The 16,798-nt window shown below is 37.9% G+C and overlaps 1 protein-coding gene across 1 annotated transcript in view; it reads right to left on the bottom strand.

Moving 5' to 3' along the window:
• The window catches only part of SNAP91 (synaptosome associated protein 91), a 147,919-nt gene extending 131,468 nt beyond the window's left edge, over positions 1-16,451 (bottom strand). Inside the window, exons 1-2 of the mRNA XM_049772312.1 lie at positions 16,315-16,451; positions 15,488-15,647 (exon numbers count right to left, since the gene is read on the bottom strand). Coding sequence (XP_049628269.1) covers positions 15,488-15,617 — 130 coding nt within the window. The 5' untranslated portion in view covers positions 15,618-15,647; positions 16,315-16,451. The remainder of the gene's footprint in view (positions 1-15,487; positions 15,648-16,314) is intronic.
• Positions 16,452-16,798: the final 347 nt, after the last annotated feature.

Genomic DNA, 16,798 nt, shown 5'->3' with positions numbered 1-16,798 from the left:
AAAAAAAAATCTAATCCCATCAAAAATGGGGAGAAAAAATGGACAGACAATTTGACAAAAAAGAAATACAAATGGCCAAAAGGCACATGAAAAGATGCTCCACATCACTAATCCTCAGGGAGATGCAAATCAAAACAACTATGAGGTACCATCTCACACCACAGAGATTGGCACATATCACAAAGAATGAGAACAAGCAGTGCTGGCGGGGATTTGGAGAGAAAGGAACTCTTATCCACTGCTGGTGGAAGGCCATCTAGTCCAACCTTTATGGAAAATGATATAGAAATTCCTTCAAAAACTGGAAATTTAGCTTCCATATGATCCAGCTATACCACTCCTAGGGCTATACCCTAGGAACACAAAAATACAATACAAAAATCCCTTCCTTACACCTATATTCATTGCAGCACTATTTACCATAGCAAGAATCTGAAAACAACCAAGATGCCTTTCAACAGATGAATGGCTAAAGAAACTTTGGTACATATACACAATGGAATATTATGCAGCCATCAGGAGAGATGAAATCATAAAATTTTCCCATACATGGATGTACATGGAATCTATTATGCTGAGTGAAATGTCAGAGGGAGAGAGAAAGATGTAGAATAGTCTCATCATATATGGGTTTTAAGAAAAATAAAAGACATTCTTGCAGTAATTTTCAGAGACAAAAGAGAAGAGGGCTGGAAATTTCAGCTCACTTCATGAAGCTCACCACAAAGAGTGATGAGTGTAGTTAGAGAAATAACTGCATTGAGAACTATCCTAACAATGAGAATGAACGAGGGAAGTAGAAAGCCTGTCTAGAGTACAGGTGGGGATCGGGTGGGGAGGAGGGAGATTTGGGAATTTGTGATGAGAATGTTGCACTGGTGAAGGGGAGTGTTCTTTACATGACTGAAACCCAACCATAATCATGTTTGTAATCAAGGTGTTTAAATAAAGATATTTTAAAAAATCTAAAGATAATCATCTCTCTCTATGTTAATTGACTAAATGAACCAGTATGAGACACAGTGTAGCAAAATGGATCATAAAAATGAACCCAAATATTTGCTCCCTGCCAAAAAAAAAAAAAAACCACATCTGAATAGGCAGAGAAAATATAGATTTGAAGTCAAGGATTGGAAGACAATGGTTCAAGGGAACAATTTTCTAAGAAAAGTTTGGGATCAAAAATATTGATTCAGGCTAAGAAAAATTGTGAAAGACAGGAAATATTATTTTTTAATTATCATGGGATATGTACATCAAGAAGATAACACTCAAACATACATGCTTCCAAAGATGGGTCAACAAAATTTTAAGCAACTGCTAATTTCTTGAATAAAGGCATCAATAACAACACAATAGTAGTAGGAGACTTCAACACCGTTCTGTCATCTCTTGATAGATCAACCAGGGTAAACTCAACAAGGATATACTGGCTTTGAAGGAAGAAGTAAAAAAGAGGGGCTTAGGATATATATATATTTTTTACCCCCAAAAGCTGAATGCACAATCTTCTCCATTACATGTGGGACATTCTCTAAGACAGACCATATGCTGGGTCATAAAACATGCCTCCATGATATTGATAAGATAGAGATTGTATCATACATTCTCTTAGACCATGAAGCAATGAAGTAAATTACAAAAAAGGTGGAGCAATAACTTTAATAGCTGGAAATTAAACAGTTCACTACTGATCAATCAGGGGCTCAGAGAAGAAACCAAAAGATTACTAGAAACACAGGAGAAAGAAGACAAAATTATCAGAATTGTAGGATACAACGAAGGTAATAAGAGGAAAACAATATGGATAATCTTCAAAAAACTAAAAACTGAATTCCCATATCATCTAGAAAAACCAATCCTAAGGATATATATGCAGAAAAGACCTCTGCATTCCTACATTCATCACAGCACTATTTACAACAGCCAGAATCTGGAAATAACCCAGGTGCCCGAGAATGAGTGAATGGCTAAAGAAACTGGTACATCTACACAATGGAATACTATGCAGTGTTAGAAAAAATAAAGTCAGAAAATTTTCTTATTGGATATGAGAGAGAGAGAGAGAGAGAGAAGAGAGAGGAGAAAGAAAGAGAGAGAGAGGAGAGAGAGAAAGAGAGAGAGATGTATAAGATGTAAAATGGCTGATTCAGAATCAGGGAGGGAGATGAAGATGGGTGGGTGAATGGGAAACTGGGGACTTTGGTGGTAACATGTACATTGGTGAATGGTGGCATATATGGCATAATTGATATTGAATCATGAACAATTTTGTATCCATGGTGCTTAAAGTAATAATAATTTTTCAAGTTAAAAAAATAAAACTAGAAATGATAACTCAGATGCATGATGAAAATTCTGATATCCTTAAAATATTTGTCTGTATAAAAAGAATTACAGAGAAGTGAAAATAACTAGCATTGAAAAGAGAAATAAAGAAGGTAAAATCTTCACTTGTACATTTCTTTAATCTGTTTGAATTCCCTATTTTTCAATTGGTTTTCTGTTCTTGCTTTAAGTTTTCTCAAGTTAGCTTCCTCCTTTATTTTAACTAACAAATCCAATGAAGTCTGGCACAAACATACTTTGATATAATTAATAATTCTGAGAAATTATTTGCTGGTTTGTTTTGCATTTTAATAGTTAAAATTCATTATTACTTTAGTGATGATATTTAAGAAATGTCAAAAATAATTATACCACAATAATTATACTGAGGTGGAGAGAGAGTATAGTGAGTATGGTATGCAGCCAACTCTGGTTTAATTCCCAGAGCACAGAGCAAGGAAAAACTCTGAATGCAGCCAGGTATGGCCCAATTAAATATAAAACAAAACAAATCAAAATCCACAATCAGACCAAATTAAATGGCCTTGAGCATTGTTGTGTGTTTTCACCCTCCAAAAGAATTGTTAGACAATTTCTAAATTTCTCCAACCTTGAATCCTTCTATATATGGTACCCATTTACAGTCCTGTCTCATAGAATTCTCAAACCTTTACAATAATTCTTTCACCAATCCAAAACATCTGAAAAGTTGCTAAACTTCCTAAAAGTTTCTATAAAGCATTTTGCTCTCCTTTAGCCTCTTTCTGGATAGCAATCTGCAGCAACCTGCCTTAGGCAAGTTGCATTAATTCTTCAATTCCAAGCTTAACCATACTTCCACGGCAATGCACTCTACTATAGTCTTCACCTTCCCTATCAAACCTTCATTCTTTTTTAAACACCTCTAATTATTTTTCGTTTTCTGTTTTCCTAATGAAGTTGAAAACTCTCTAATACCAAGAACTATGTATACCTGGTTCACCATAATATCCCTGAATCCTGAGCAATTCTTAGCATTCAGAGAATACCCAACTATTTGTTAAATGAACAAATAATAGCACTGTGCAAATTAAGTTGTTGGAAGTCTCAATAATAAAAGTAAATTTTAATTTCTTCTATCAGGTTACTAAAAGTCAAATTTAAAAAAGCTTACATTTACAAAGGTAGACTAACCCAGTTTTAGCTTAAGCTTGTTCATTTGCAAATATGTTTCTAAAATTCTCTTGTTGTTAATGGTAATATTGATTGCAGTGGTAACAGGATATAATGGTAAAATGTCACTAAATATATAATAAATTATATCATTTCAGTAAAAAGAGTATGTAGCTTCTTTTAAGATAAATACTTTCTTCTACAATTATCATTAGCATTTATAATACACACACTTGAGTTACAAAAATTAAAAATAAATATTACCCATATATAACCACCTCAAATGTATATATATGATGCTATATGATATATAATGAAAGATTTTCTTTAACATTAATACACAATCACCTAACTATTGCTATATACAAAAACTACACATATACTTTAAATTCACAACCAAAAATATTTTTATATAAAGGAAAAATTCTTCCCAAACTAAATTTTTTTCATATTATACAAATGGAAATGTTAATAAGGAGAATAAATAGTGTAAAATGTGGTGTACAAGTGACCTCAATGGGAGGCAAAACAGAAAATGTTCTGCATTCATGTATACCTACTACAAAGCCTAACCTTTATAATATTCTATTATTCCCTTAAGCATACATCTAAATGCTTACACAAGAATACAAACATGCCCTTTAACTTGTCAGCATGTCACCTCACCTTTCTATCTTTGATCAGTTCCTATCTTTTATCAGGTAATTTTTGCAAAATTATATACAAAGCCCAAAAAACTGATATATTTCTACCAAAAGAATGAATGAGTTACAAATGCTGAACACTGAAAAGTGAAATCAGTAAGGTCTAAAATTAGTTAGAACCAGATGAAAGAACCAAGTGGACAATAGATAACCCCCAACTTCCTTATGTACTCATTATGATACACTTTCATTATAAAAGTCAGACATACTTGCTCAGGGTCTACTTCTACCTTGATATTATACTGTGCAGTGTCAGGAAATGAACCAGGGTTGGCAGCATGCAAAGTAAGCTACCGTAACCCCTTGGCCTCCCAAGTAGCCACCCAAGAAGCCCTCTCGTCTCTGAAATCCCATGTCTACTTCATTACTTATTAATTTACTCCTTTTCAATACTTTATAACCTAGAAATCTGGGTAGAAAAGCACACACAAGACTAAGGATTGTGGCTTAGAACTAAAGCCCCCGCACATAAAGCAAGATCCTTAGTTACTCCCTAAAGTTACAAAAGATAACACAGAAGAGCGAAGGTTAAAAGAAGACTAATATGAACCTCTTAACCCAGTGAACTGTAGAACCTAGAAGAAATTAAAAAACTTCTAGAATCATGCAACTTGTTGAGACTAAATCAGGATGTACTTGAAAAACAAAAGGAGCCAATTATAAAAACTGAAACAGAATTCATGCCTCCACTCAGATGAAAATGAAAGTCCAAATAATTGTATTAGGGTCATTCTAAACCTTTAAAGATCACCTATTAAACTACTATCCAAAAAATTTCTAAAATAGAAATTATTCCAAATACTTTCTATGAGGCCAATATTACCTTGGTACCAAAATGATATAGATACATCACAAAATAAAGAAACTACAGATTGATATCTCTGATGAACACAGATGCAAAGATCCCCCCAAAATCTTAGTGAATAATATACTAAAAGAATTGTACATCATGACCAAGTGGGATTTCTTACAAGAATGCAAGGATGAATCAAATTATACAAATCAATTAATATAATATACTAACTACAGAAATAAAAATAAAAATTATCTGATCATATCATTAGAGGAAGAGAACTTTTGAGAGTCTTATGTAAAAAAAAAAAAAACCAAAAACCTTATAATATAGAAATTCTTAGTATAGAAGGAATATATCCCAACACAGTAAAGGCTGTAAATAACGAAAACACACATATAATATTATTCTCACTGTAAAATGAAAAAAGGGAGAGAAATTTTCAATAAGATTAGCCACAAGACAAGGCTGTCCAATCTTACGACGATTAAGTAACTTTGTATTGGAAGTCCTAGCCACAATTTGTTAAAAAAAAAAAAAAAAGGAAAAAAATACAAACTGAAAAAGAAGCTAAACTAACACTACTGCAATTGCAATTGATATTCATAATATACATACAGTCCACTAAAAATATTAGAAACAATAAACCTTTACAATAAATAATAGCAATCTCACTCATGTGTAACATCAAAATGAAGCAACAAAAAATATATCTTTGAATGGAATAAAACTTAAATCTTACCAAGTAAGGGGACAAAAGGGTTCAGTGGACTGTGAAATAGGGATATTGGCACCTTAGTGGTGGGCATGATGTGGTAACATTGTATCCTAAAAGATAAACATTTATATGCTTGCAAACCTGTGTTACTTAAACTATTTAAAAATTATTCTCTTGGGGCCAGAGCTACAGCACAGTGGAAAGGCATTTGCCTTGCACATGGCCAACACAGGACGAATCCGGTTTGAATCCCAGCATCCCATATGGTCCCCCAAGCCTGCCAGAAATAAATTCTAAGCACAGAGCCAGGAGTAACCCCTGAGCATCACAAGGTGTGGCCCCCCTCCCAAATTATTCTTTTCGTGAAATTGGGAGAAAAAAATCAAATAATAAAAAAAAAGGAAGACAGTAGATAACATGTCCCACTAAGTCTAAAATCTGATTATATGAAAGGAAAAAAATTACCCAGGGCATTTGTAACCACAACTTTATTTTTTCCAAAATTTGGGGTGAACTTTTATTACAGATTCACATTGCCATACCTAAACACACATAACAAAATGAAAATGCAAGGAATATTTTAAAGCAGTCACAATAAGGAAGCATATTAATAGTATTAGTTAAATAAAAAGAAAATAATTATTAATATAGTGTATAAATCCAGATAGACTATCCTTCAAAAAATGTATGCTGAGGCCTGAGCAGTAGCACAGCAGTAGGGTATTTGCCTTGCACGCAGCTGACTTAGAACGAACCATGGTTAGAATCCCCTGGTGTTCCATAAGGTCCCCCAAGCCAGGAGCAAATTCTGAGTACATAGCCATGAGTAAACCCTGACTGTCAACTGGATGTGGCCCCAAAACAAAAAAAAAATGTATGCTCAAAAATATTATCTTTAGATTTTTTTTAAACAAATCATTAATAAGAAGTCTCACTCAAGGAAATTCAAAAGAATAAGAAAATCTTCAACATCAAAAGAATCTTCAACATTGAAGAAATGGTAAGTACTAGATGGACAATATTAGTGGTGGTGACAATAACTGAAGTTTCCTGCATGACCATGTGCCAAGTTCTGGGCTAGTTTTTTTTTACATGATTAGTTACCTCACTTAATTCACAACAAAGAGAAACTCATTATAAGTATTAGTTTCACAGATGATGCTTACAACTGTTCTAAACCAAGTCAGAAAATAGAGAAATAATACTTTGAAGAGTTTTAAAATAACAAACCACATACTGAATTCCAGAAAGGTAGTATGACTCTTAGGTTAGAAACCCTCAGTATAAATCTTTAGGCTTGAGCAGATGTGTGAATATTGTCTGGAATTCAACAACAATTCTAATAATTCATGCAGGAATCAAGCTAATCAAATAAAGAATATCCAAAGAGGGCAGATTTGGTTTTAATATGTTTTAAAATGATGAACATCTTTTTCAAGAAACTAGGTTGTAAAATAAAAACAAAGAATATCGGGTTGTTTAAAAGCCTAACAATCAAAGAATAACTGGGTTTTAAGAACTTTGTATCATATGGAGATACTTGAAAAATGCTTATAAAGCACTATATCAGAAAAGAATAAAGATCTGACCAAGAGTAACTAATGTAGAAAGGAGTAAAATAACCATTGAAGAATAATCTAAGAATAGTCCGAAACCAATACCAAAGTAGGCAAAGACCTAGATTGCCTCCTAAGTAGCCAAAAATGACATACCAAAAATTTCAAGAAATGTTTGTTCACTTTTCATAACCATGGCCTCTTTTCCATCTTGTTTCCTTCCTATACATCAAACATACTAGTTAGCTTCCTAGTTTTGTGCCATGGCTCCTTCATTTACACAATCAAAGGCTCCTGGGGCATATGGCTTCCAGTTAAGAAAAGCTGTTCTGGAAAACACTAATCCTCCTAAAGATGCATTACGGAGAAAGCTAATATACACCAAACACACTCAGGACAAATGAAAGAGGAAGGTGACAGAGAGGCTATGGGTTTCTCTGTGGTTTGTGTTTTAGCCCAACTGCTCCAAGGAAGACTCTATCATTCCTTACTTATAGGTCTAAGCAGTTGACATTCAATATGCCATTCAACTAATCTCTCCTTTATGAGACACAAAGGCTAGAACAACTCCCATGTTACATATTCACCCAAGATGAGCCAACCTTTCCCTCTACAAACTAACACGTTTCTCTCAAATGAAAAAGTAATGTACAAAGTGAAACTGAATAATATTTTTAATGAACATAACTGTCTTTTCAAACCATTCAATTACACCTTGATTAAGTCTGAAGTATATCTCTCAATACCGACTGGCTTAGGAGGAGCTGAATCACTTAATGTAACTCTTGAATAAGCATCATTGACCCTCAGAGAATATAGCTAAATATCACTTCTGTCCTTCAATATGTCACTAAAAACAAAATAAGCTCCAAAGATCTTGAGATCTTGAGATCTATCTCATGATCAATCAATTTGAATAGATAAGGTAAATATTTAAAAAGATGTTTATTTGTGAAAAGTTGAGAGATCCATGGCAACTAATAATAGAGATTAAATTAAAAATAAAACTAAGTAGTCATTTTTAAATATTAAAATATGACAATGCACCAAAATCTAAATTTTAATCTAAAATGTACCAAGTTAATAATGAAATTAAGATGTGGGGATGGAGTGATAGTGTAGTGGGTAGGGTATTTGCCTTGCATCAGTCAACCTGGATTCAATACTTGGCATCCTATATGGTCCCCAGAACCACTAGGAGTGATCCATGCATGCTGAGCCAGGAGTAAGCTACATTCCTACCACCCCCCAAAATCATAAAGGTGTGAATTAAGGTGTGAATTCACCTAGTTCAAAATTTTACACATTTTCCATATATGCAATTTTCATCTTCAGAGCACTTTTGTAAAAAATTTATTTGAATTACCAGCTTTATGCTGATTCTAAGTACCTGCTAAACATACTGATGTTCAGAGTGGATAAAACATCTTAAATGATTCAAATAAAATATTTAGTTATGGCATAAAAAATGATTTCTTTACAAATTAGAACACTAAAAAATTTTTAAAAATTTACTTATTCCCCATTAGCTGACTAAAATTTTTATTTAATCATTTAAGTAATTTCAAAAGCATGCTCCTTACTGTTAACTAAGCTGCTTTGATTCTCTGTTTTTTTCTGTTCTTCCCAATTCCTGAACCCCACAAGATCATTTTTCTTTCTTGTTGATAAGTTAAGCATTGTCTAAGAATGTAACAGAATTACAGGACTGATTATACCTTATAGATTTATGGCATGAATGATCACTATGATCACTGACTATAATACTTTTTTTTTTTTTTTTTGGTTTTTGGGCCACATACAGTGACACTCAGGGGCTACTCCTGGCTATGCGCTCAGAAATAGCTCCTGGCTTAGGGGACCATATTGGATGCTGGGGGATCGAACCAAGGACCATCCTAGGCTAGTACATGCAAGGCAGATGCCTTACTGCTTATGACACTGCTCCAGCCCCATAAAGGGGCCTGACTGGGAATCCAACCCAAGATGTGGCGGTGAGAGCGCCAAATCCTAACCACCAGGAAATGGGGTGTAGAATACTCTGAAGGTCTGTAGTCCCCCTTTTTTTCTTGGCTACCTAAAAAATAATACAGAAATTTTCCCAGTCATTTCAACACTTAGAATGAGCCTGTGCCTTGAAATAGAAAAAAGAATAGAGGATAAAATGACAATAACATTTAAATGAGAACAGGGATCAAATGCAGTTAGTTAATATATATTTCTTATTGCTTAGTAAATTTTGTATACTCCAGTAAACTTTTATATACACTATTCCAATTCATTTCACTTAATACATTTTGGTATTAATATCCTAGAAAGTGCTTACTTTGAAAAATGCTATCAACTTAAATAGTATGTAAATTTATAAAAATAAGATTTCTAAAAATAAAATTATAGTTAGTATAGACTAAGAAACTTAAGCAAATAAACATATAGATTTAAATTCTCATTTTGTTTATTCTTGAACTTTATTCAAGATAAAATTTTATTGAATAATTGAACTTTATTCAAAATTTCTTATTCACTTGTGGATATTTTCTGAGTAAAATTAAAACTTTAATCAAGACACAACCCACATCTAAACATTTTATCAAACATTCTATAAAAAAATAAAATCTTGGGGCTGGAGAGATAGCATGGAGGTAAGGCGTTTGCCTTTCATGCAGAAGGTCATTGGTTTGAATCTCGGCATCCCATATGATCCCCTAAGCCTGCCAGGAGCAAATTCTGAGTGTGGAGCCAGGAGTAACACCTGAGCGCTGCTGGGTGTGAGCCAAAAACCAAATAAAATAAAATATAATCTCAAATTCTGGAGGAAAAGAGTCATTTTTAAAATACCAATTTTGCTCCCATATTAGATCAGTATTTGAGCCACTTTTTGTGTGGGATAAGCCCATTATTAAAGACCAAAAAGAGATTTAGAAGAAAAATAAATAAGATTACTTATAATCAACTTGACTTTTACATAGTTTGGTTTTATCTTTAAAATAATGATTAAAGCTAAATCTTCATCATCTAATATAAGATATTTGACAGAGAATACATAGAAATTGCTCATGGGTGCTATTAACTAAAGTGAATCATACAACAGGACTGTAAAACTTTGTCCCTACAAGTGTTACTGTGGACTAACTTTAAATTTTGTTGTTTAGCTTTGAAACAGCATTTGGGTAGGTACTGGGTACCCTGAAGATTTTGTTACCTTATTATTTGACTTGGGCTACCCTTAGATTATCAACTACAAAATTGTAAAGGAAAAGCAAATGAAATACATCACAGTTTAGAAGAAGGTGAACCTTTGAGTGTTATAAATATTATAAATGTGGCAATGACATAAAATATATAATCTGGGAAGGGAATAAAGTGGTTCAGTGTCAGAATAACACTGTTGATTAATTTTTAGGGGCAAAGGCAACATTATCAGTAGGACAGGCTAGTGGAATAAACAGTTTACCTAATCTAAGTACTTTAAAACATAGGATCCTACCATGGTAAATTAAGTCAAAAGAACAATAAATACTAGTTGATCTCACTTTTCTGTGGTATGAAAATAATAACAGGAGGAGTGCAAACTATAAAAGTGTGTATACCCAAATTATCCTTGACTCTTGAGCATAGATATAAAGACAGGGATGGAAAGAAACTAAGGAGGATGAGGAATAAGAGGAAGGGGATAGAATATAACAGGATTAAGATTTAGGGGCTCAAACACATTAGTGATGTAGAGGTGTTATAGATATACATCTACATTTCAGAGCAAACAATATTCAAAGTATAAAATCCAAACTACAACAGCTAAACTTAACTATGAGCCTGTTGAGATACAGATGATCTTTCTCACCAGTGAGAGTCAAAAGATACACAGTGAGGTAGCAACAAATATCCAAGAAGGTCTACATAACAGGATAACTGATCAACACAACTGACTGTGTGTGTGTGTGTGTTGGGAGAAGGCGTGTTAGGAAAAGTTAGATATGAAGGTGGAGGTTGGTATTATGTGCATAAGAAACATTAATAGTATTGTAAGCCAAATAAATAAATAAATTTTAAATGTGTCTCTCAAGGAGATAGTGTGGAGGGTTGGACGGAACATTGGGGACACTGGCAGAGCAAGTCAATACTGGAGTAGGACTGCTGTTGAAAAAGTGTATACCTGAAATACAACTATAAATAACTGTAAATCACAGGTGTTAATATCTAACAAAAGTTATCAAGGTTAGTTATATGTGCATGCAAGCTAAACATACAAAGAATAAGTTGTCCCACTGAGTAACATCCCGGCTCTCTATCTACAACATTTGTATTTAATTTTATAATTATATTTAGCTGCTAATTACAGTGAAGCTTTTCTGGCTATATTTTTTCTTCTAGAAAGATATTGTTATTAAAAAGAAAATTGAGAGTATGTCTAGAATTTATCTTCACTTTCTCTTCATGTTCCACAGATGTTCGTTCCTTCAGATGTATATAAATCATAAGATATAATTTTGTATATTACTATAACAAATTTCTGCCTATCGGCCTAAAGAAGCAAAACAAAAGAGAATGTTTTCAGCCAACATTAAAACAAAGTATTCTAAACAATAATACAAATATATTCTATAAAAATCCCAACCCCATTTAGTTAACTAGCATCTAAAAAAAGTTATAAAAGTTGTAAACTCTATTCTTAGAGTATATTGGTATAAACTAAACTACAAACTAAAAAAGTTACATGCAAATATAATTTTAATTACTTAAGTTCTTTTCTAGTTTTATGCTTTTTTTAAGTCAATTATATACATGCACTTTTCTTTGCAACTAACATTTGATATTTTCAAAAAGAAAATGATATTTGGGGGCGAAGCAATGGCATAGCGGTAGGGCATTTGCCTTGCATGCGGCTGACCCAGGACAGACCTGGATTCGATTCCCAGCATCTCACTGGTTCCCGGAGCCAGGAGCAATTTCTGAGCAAATAGCCAGAAGTACCCCCTGAGCATCACAGGGTGTGGCCCAAAAACAAACAAAAAAGATTTTTTTTTTTTTTGGTTTTTGGGCCACACCCTGTGACGCTCAGGGGTTACTCCTGGCTATGCGCTCAGAAGTTGCTCCTGGCTTCTTGGGGGACCATATGGGACGCCGGGGGATCGAACCGCGGTCCGTCCTAGGTTAGCGCAGGCAGGCAAGGCAGGCACCTTACCTCTAGCGCCACCGCCCGGCTCCCAAAAAAGATATTTTAGGGCTCTCATAATCTATAAAGAAAACTTAGTTATCTGTTTGAATAGTTTTGTAATGGCTGTAATTTATTTGTAGAAATGGCATGTTATTGAAAATCTAGAAATATATTACTAGAAGAAATACAATAAAATAATCTACCATTATTTTAAAAAACTTTATGAGGGACCAAAGCGATAGCATAGCAATAGGGCATTTGCTTTGCACGCAGAGGACCTAGAATGGACCCAGGTTCAATCCCCAGCATCCCATATGGTTCCCTGAGCCTGACAGGAGTGATTTCTGACCACAGAGCCAGGTGTAACCCCTGAGCACTGCCAAGTGTGACCCTCAAAAAACAAATAAAAAAGAATTTCATGAGAATTCTTAGCAATTACAGTGCATCTAAATTTAGCATTATTTATATGTTCAGAATTTCCATATCATCTTATAAGATAGAGGAGTAAATCCTACTTTAAGTTTGGTTTTAAATGAGAGTAAGTTATTTTGTGACTTATTAAAAAAGTAAAGTGTTAAAAGAAAACAAATACTCCTCACTACCAGTCCCTGGCTCATTTGTTTAACAATAGCAATTTTCACATATGTCATTGATACGTAATAGGCGTATGGTCTGTGCTTCTCAGAGTCACTGAAAACCAAGCAAAGAAGGTAGTTGTTTTGATGAAAGAACCAGGCAGTTCCTTTACCCACTCTAAATTATTATTACTAAATAAGTCACAGATAGCCACTAATTGGAGTAGTTAAAAGCTATAAAAGTTGGGGACCAGAGAGATAGCATGGAGGTAAAGCGTTTGCCTTGCATGCAGAAGGTCGGTGGTTTGAATCCCAGCATCCCATACAGTTCCCCAAGCCTGCCAGGTGTGATTTCTGAGTGTGGAGCCAGGAGTAACTCCTAAGTGCTGCCGGGTGTGACCCAAAAACAACAACAACAACAACAACAGCAAAAAAGCTATGAAAGTTAATCACCTCCCAGACCAGTTAAGTATAAGAAATTAATAATATATGGGGCTGGGAAGGTGGCGCTAGAGGTAAGGTGTCTGCCTTGCAAGTGCTAGCGTAGGACGGAGAGCGGTTCAATCCCCCGGCGTCCCATATGGTCCCCCCAAGCCAGGGATGATTTCTGAGCACATAGCCAGGAGTAACCCCTGAGCGTCAAACGGGTGTGGCCCAAAAAAACAAAACAAAAAAAAAAAGAAATTAATAATATAAATCTCAGTACTAGCATATAGTAACTGCTCAATAAATGCTATCAAACTATTATTATCAAACATCAATAAACTCTTACTTCAGCTATTTTTTAAGTGCAGATTTCTCCCTATGTTCCACACCTTCACAATCACCCCCTTTCAATAACATATGCTAAGGATACTGGAAGATCTCCCACCTCAAAAATTTTAAAGGACTTATCTAGATCTAAAAGAGCAAGACAACTAACTGTGAAAAAGTCAGTTTTGATATTAATAATTTTAATTAAATGCTCAAATCTGTGAATTTTTCTAGAAAATCCAGAGATTGGTGTTTCACTTCCAAATCATTTCGCAAGTTCATAACCTATAGTTTTTTCTTATGAAGATCTACCAGACTGACATACGCATGAGACATGAGTCATCCTTCCAGAATTGGGGAAACTGATGGAAAAATGGCTAAATGATTCAGCACACTGCAGCAAATTGAGCTGGTCATGAATTTATAATTTCCACTTCTGTTAGGTGCCCTGGCCTGGACACCTCTTTCACCTTGTACTGCTTATACAGCACAGGACAAAATCATTACCACATTTCATTAAAATTTCCTCAGAAAATTGGGTGCTTTCCCCCCAAATTTCCAGAAGCAAAGTGATTCAATTTTCACAAAAACTAAATCCTGCTTACAGTGTCCAGCTGTCTGCTCCATCAAGCTTTATTTATGCAGAATGGTAGGGCTAGAGTCAAATTTAACACTGGTGCCATTTTTCCAGCTGCCCAATGAAGACTATCTGAGGAGTTTGAAGCAAAAGAAAACGAGAAGCCTGGGTAAAGGAAGCCAGATAGATGTACAGTTGGTTCAGAGATGCCTGTCTCTCATGACAATACTAACCTTTATGGACAGATCCTAAGCAACCACTACATGAATTCGGAGGTAGAGCCACAATACCCAAGTGAAAGCCATTTTCTATGTGTCCCTACTTGGCCTTCAATATCAAAAGATTCACAACGTGAAACTGAATGAGAGTTTTATTTCAAAAATATATAGCTCCCGAACTAAAGCCTATTTCCACCAAATAGCTGTTATTTTAAAAGACACTATGAATTAAATATTTTCATCCGACACTGCATGATCTGAAGGACTGGGAAAGCACATCCATTTTGTGGCCACTTGCACAGTCATTCTACCAGCATTTTCTCCGAAGGGGGCAAGATGTGCTAGAATGTAAAAAGAGTAAGTCGCCATTATCTATGAGTACTATGTCCTCCTCTTAATAGCTTAGATTTATTTTCAGTCTGCTGTGGTCACACACTCACAAGTCTCATACACAACAGGCATACACAACTGGTAGAAAAATCTCAGCAATGATACTGGGGAAAGAAAAATTAAATGGCACTACTATCAAACCCTCAGAAATGTACTTGAGAAAATAACCAGGATGCCAAATTTGACCTTCCATGATCCAAGCTTTTGCTGCTGCTATGACTGCAAGTCCTACTTTCCTCTAATACAGAGAAGGGGTGGAGGGTGGAGAAAGAAAAGAGATGTGAAAGCACAGAATTTTGGACGCACGGTTTCTTTGCCAGCTTAGAAAGGGCTTCATCAAGGCCTTGTAGGTCAAAGGAGAAAACCTCCCAATAAATAAACAAAAGGCTCAAGGGCAAGGCTGGGGGGAGGAGAAGGGCTGTCCCAAGGCGGCACCTACAGAATTGGAGATACCCAAGCCCCTAAAGGGCTCTTCAGTCTCCCCGCCCCAGGGAGCTGCGGCACTACCGGGGAGAGCCCGGGGCGCCTCTGCCAGGAGCATGCCCCACTTATATAAAGAGATGCTCACAGTCCAGGTGCTTTTTCTTGGGGCCCATCACTTCATGCGTGGTGGCTTTGCAGACCGCTCTGGCGACAGCGGAGCCCGTCACGCTGTACTGAGCGGCGGCGATGCGATCGGTGAGCGTCTGGCCCGACATCTTCGCAGGCCGCGTCTACAGCCTCTTCTGCTGGAAAGAAGACACGGTCGGTCGGTCGGTCGGTCCGACGCGTAGGAGCCCGCAGCCGCGACCCTGCGGCCAGCGCCCCAGCCCCGCCGGCCCCACCCAACACGAGCCCGGCCTGGGGGAAAGAGGGGGGGGTCCCCATCCACTAGGTCAGCCCCTGAATCTAGTCCCCTCCCTCCGTCGTCCTTGGGCACTTTTTCTGCCCTCGCTGTCTTGCGGGGAAGGGGCTCTCGCCGGGCTGCAACGTCCACCTGGCGCCCACCTGCCTGCCCGCGGCGGCGGCGGCTCCGAAGCCAGGCCGGAGGTGGGATCTGGGACCCGAGCCTCGGCGCACCCCGCAGCCGCCGCAGCCGCGTCGTCGTCCGGCTTCAAGGACCGGTTAGTCCTCCAGCGGGGGCGATGGAGATTAGCCTAAGAGTCGCGCCATGTTCTGCCCGCCCATCCCCTGGCAAAGCCTTCCCCGCGGTCCTCTTTTTCTCTCTCTCTCCCGCGCCGCAGGGTGGCCCGGTGGCTCTGCACAACCCCGCGGCTCGCTTCTCCCACCGTGATCGCCAGCGGGCCTCGCCCTTCCCGCCCGCCCGCCCAGCGCCGCGCCCCCCGCCCTCGCCCCGCTCGCAGCCGAGCTGTCAACGCACGGCGGCCCCGGGAGGATCGTGCCCGGATCACTCACCCCCGCCGCACGAGCCCCCCGGAGCCGCGGCCGCCAAGCCGAGCCGAGCCGAGCCGAGCCGCGCGCCGCCGACCAGCTGTCCCCGGGTGCGACGCCGCCCAGCCAGGCTCGGCCCCCGCCCTGCGCTCCGCGGTGCCGCGCGTGGCCCCCGGAGCCAGTCCCGCTCGCGCCGCCGCGTCTCTAGCGCTCCGCGCCGCGGCCCCATCCCCGCCCCCGCCTCCGCCTCGGCGGCGCGGCACAGTCAGGTGACGGCGGCCGACAAACCCGGGGAGCGCTCCGCCGAGGCTCCTCGACGCCCCCTCCCAGCTACTCGCACTCGCCCTGCCTCCGGGGGCCACCGAGCTGCTGGCTTACCGGCGTCGGGGAGCAGCTCGCCAGCATCCCCCCTCCCCGGAAGAGCAAGCAAAGGAAGGAGGCTGGGGAGCCCGACACCCACCTCCTGGCACGCTCCGCCGACTGCGGTAGTACCTACGAACACGCACTG

Source organism: Suncus etruscus, chromosome 4 (assembly GCF_024139225.1).
Source record: "Suncus etruscus isolate mSunEtr1 chromosome 4, mSunEtr1.pri.cur, whole genome shotgun sequence".
NCBI lineage: Eukaryota > Metazoa > Chordata > Mammalia > Eulipotyphla > Soricidae > Suncus > Suncus etruscus.
Note: the sequence above shows the minus strand (reverse complement) of the source record. Positions and strands in the feature narration are given on the sequence as shown.